The 1,797-nt window shown below is 38.8% G+C and overlaps 1 protein-coding gene across 1 annotated transcript in view; it reads left to right on the top strand.

Annotated features, from left to right (window-relative positions):
- tax1bp3 (Tax1 (human T-cell leukemia virus type I) binding protein 3) overlaps positions 1-1,709 on the top strand; it is a 5,668-nt gene extending 3,959 nt beyond the window's left edge. The window contains exons 2-4 of the mRNA XM_005734055.2: positions 18-137; positions 943-1,020; positions 1,163-1,709. Coding sequence (XP_005734112.1) covers positions 18-137; positions 943-1,020; positions 1,163-1,312 — 348 coding nt within the window. The 3' untranslated portion in view covers positions 1,313-1,709. The remainder of the gene's footprint in view (positions 1-17; positions 138-942; positions 1,021-1,162) is intronic.
- The last annotated feature ends 88 nt before the right edge of the window (positions 1,710-1,797 follow it).

The raw sequence follows: 1,797 nt of genomic DNA, 5'->3' as shown, positions 1-1,797 counted from the left end.
TTTCTTTTGTTAAACAGGAACGAGTTGAGATTCAGAAGCTGCGGCAAGGAGAGAATCTCATCCTTGGCTTCAGCATCGGAGGAGGGATAGACCAGGACCCTGGGCAGAATCCCTTCTCTGAGGACAAGTCTGACAAAGTGAGTTTATCTGCAGCTATCATCTCTTTACGTGCAGTTTTTTCATTTTGATTCTCTCCCTTTGTTCTTAATAGAATATTTGTAGACAATAGTGATGTAGCCGAAAGGAATAAACCCACAAATGACCCTATCTAAAGTGAAATTATATATTTTCCATGTTTTCTGTCATGGTTATACATATACAGCGGTGGATATACAACTTGTGGGTGAATATCCACCCACAAGTTGCAATTGCGCTAAAGCCTAGTGGTACAAGTATCCCCAAAGTACTTATCGTTTTGGTTAACTACAGGCCTGAACACATTACTCATGGCCTCGGGTGGTGACTAAACAAACTCAGCAGAGCTACAGAGAGGAAGACTTCAGGTTTACATTAAGTCATGCTGACTGCACAGAAATGTACCAGCTGATTTGTTAGAGAGGAATAAGACTTAGATACTGGCTTCTACACTTTTACTGTTTCCTTTATTAACATATTTTTGAGCATTACAGGAACTTTGTTGTGAGAGATGTCCTCTGTGCCCTTAAATTAACAACAGATCAGGCCTCTGTCCATTTTTCTCTTTATTTTAATCCTAGTTTTACTTTAATCGGACAAAAATAATTTCTTATGCTAGTGTATCCTTTACACTTTAAGCACTTGATGCTTTCCCCCTGGGATCCTCCTCCTGTACTGCCAGACTGGCAGTATTGAAGGCAAAGGCCTTCAGGGATATTCTGTATTATTTTGGACTACCCATTTTAAACCAGACCTGCTCTCCAATTGTGGCAAAAAAATGAAATGATGAGTTCTTTGTTTTCACAGGGCATTTATGTGACCAGGATATCACCTAAAGGCCCAGCAGACTTGGCCGGCTTGAAGATGGGAGACAAAATAATGCAGGTATTTAGTGAAATGAAGTTTTTCTTTTGGAATAGTTGATCCACAAGATGGCACTGTGTACCTCAGGAGCAGTGCTGTGATGACTTTTACTTTTGGTATTTGATTCTTTTTATTTCAAACTAAGTTCCTTCCTTCTTTCCAGGTGAACGGTTGGGACATGACCATGGTGACTCATGATCAGGCTCGTAAAAAACTAACAAAGAAGAGAGAGGATGTGGTACGACTGCTGGTAACCAGGAAGTCGCTTGAGGAGGCTGTCAAACACTCTAAGTGCTCTTATCCCAAACACTAGTGTGGTGGCTCTACTTTTACACAGACTAATGCCATAGCCAAGGAATGAAGACTCACTTGGAGAACACGTACTACCCCAAATAGTTGCACCGTGGCCTTTATACTCCAGTAATGCAAAAATAGATAAGTAAACAAACTGAGACAGATCAGTTTGTTCATTCAGATCAGTCTGTAGAAAATGAGACTGTTATCTGTTTTGTTTTTTTTCTCTCATTTGTGGCATATCCAATTATAACTGATCTCAGTAAATTATGTGAAATGACGCTGCTTGAATAACAGCATTTGAGATATTTGTAGCGATTGTTTTCATTTGTACTAAAAGCAATTTAAATTAGCATTTTGAGAACATTTTATAGATCGGTTCTTCTGCAAGGAGTGTTAAGTCATTCACACATTTAGAATTTATTTGTTAAGTAATTTGTAATTTGTCCACAAGGTTATTTGGGAACAAACAGAGTTTAATTTGTTTTCCAGCAGCTGACCAAA

Source organism: Pundamilia nyererei, unplaced genomic scaffold (genome assembly GCF_000239375.1).
Source record: "Pundamilia nyererei isolate P.nyererei 1_Seehausen unplaced genomic scaffold, PunNye1.0 scaffold00056, whole genome shotgun sequence".
Classification (NCBI taxonomy): Eukaryota; Metazoa; Chordata; class Actinopteri; order Cichliformes; family Cichlidae; genus Pundamilia; species Pundamilia nyererei.
The sequence above is the reverse complement of the archived record's forward strand: the minus strand, read 5'-3'. Positions and strand labels throughout refer to the sequence as shown.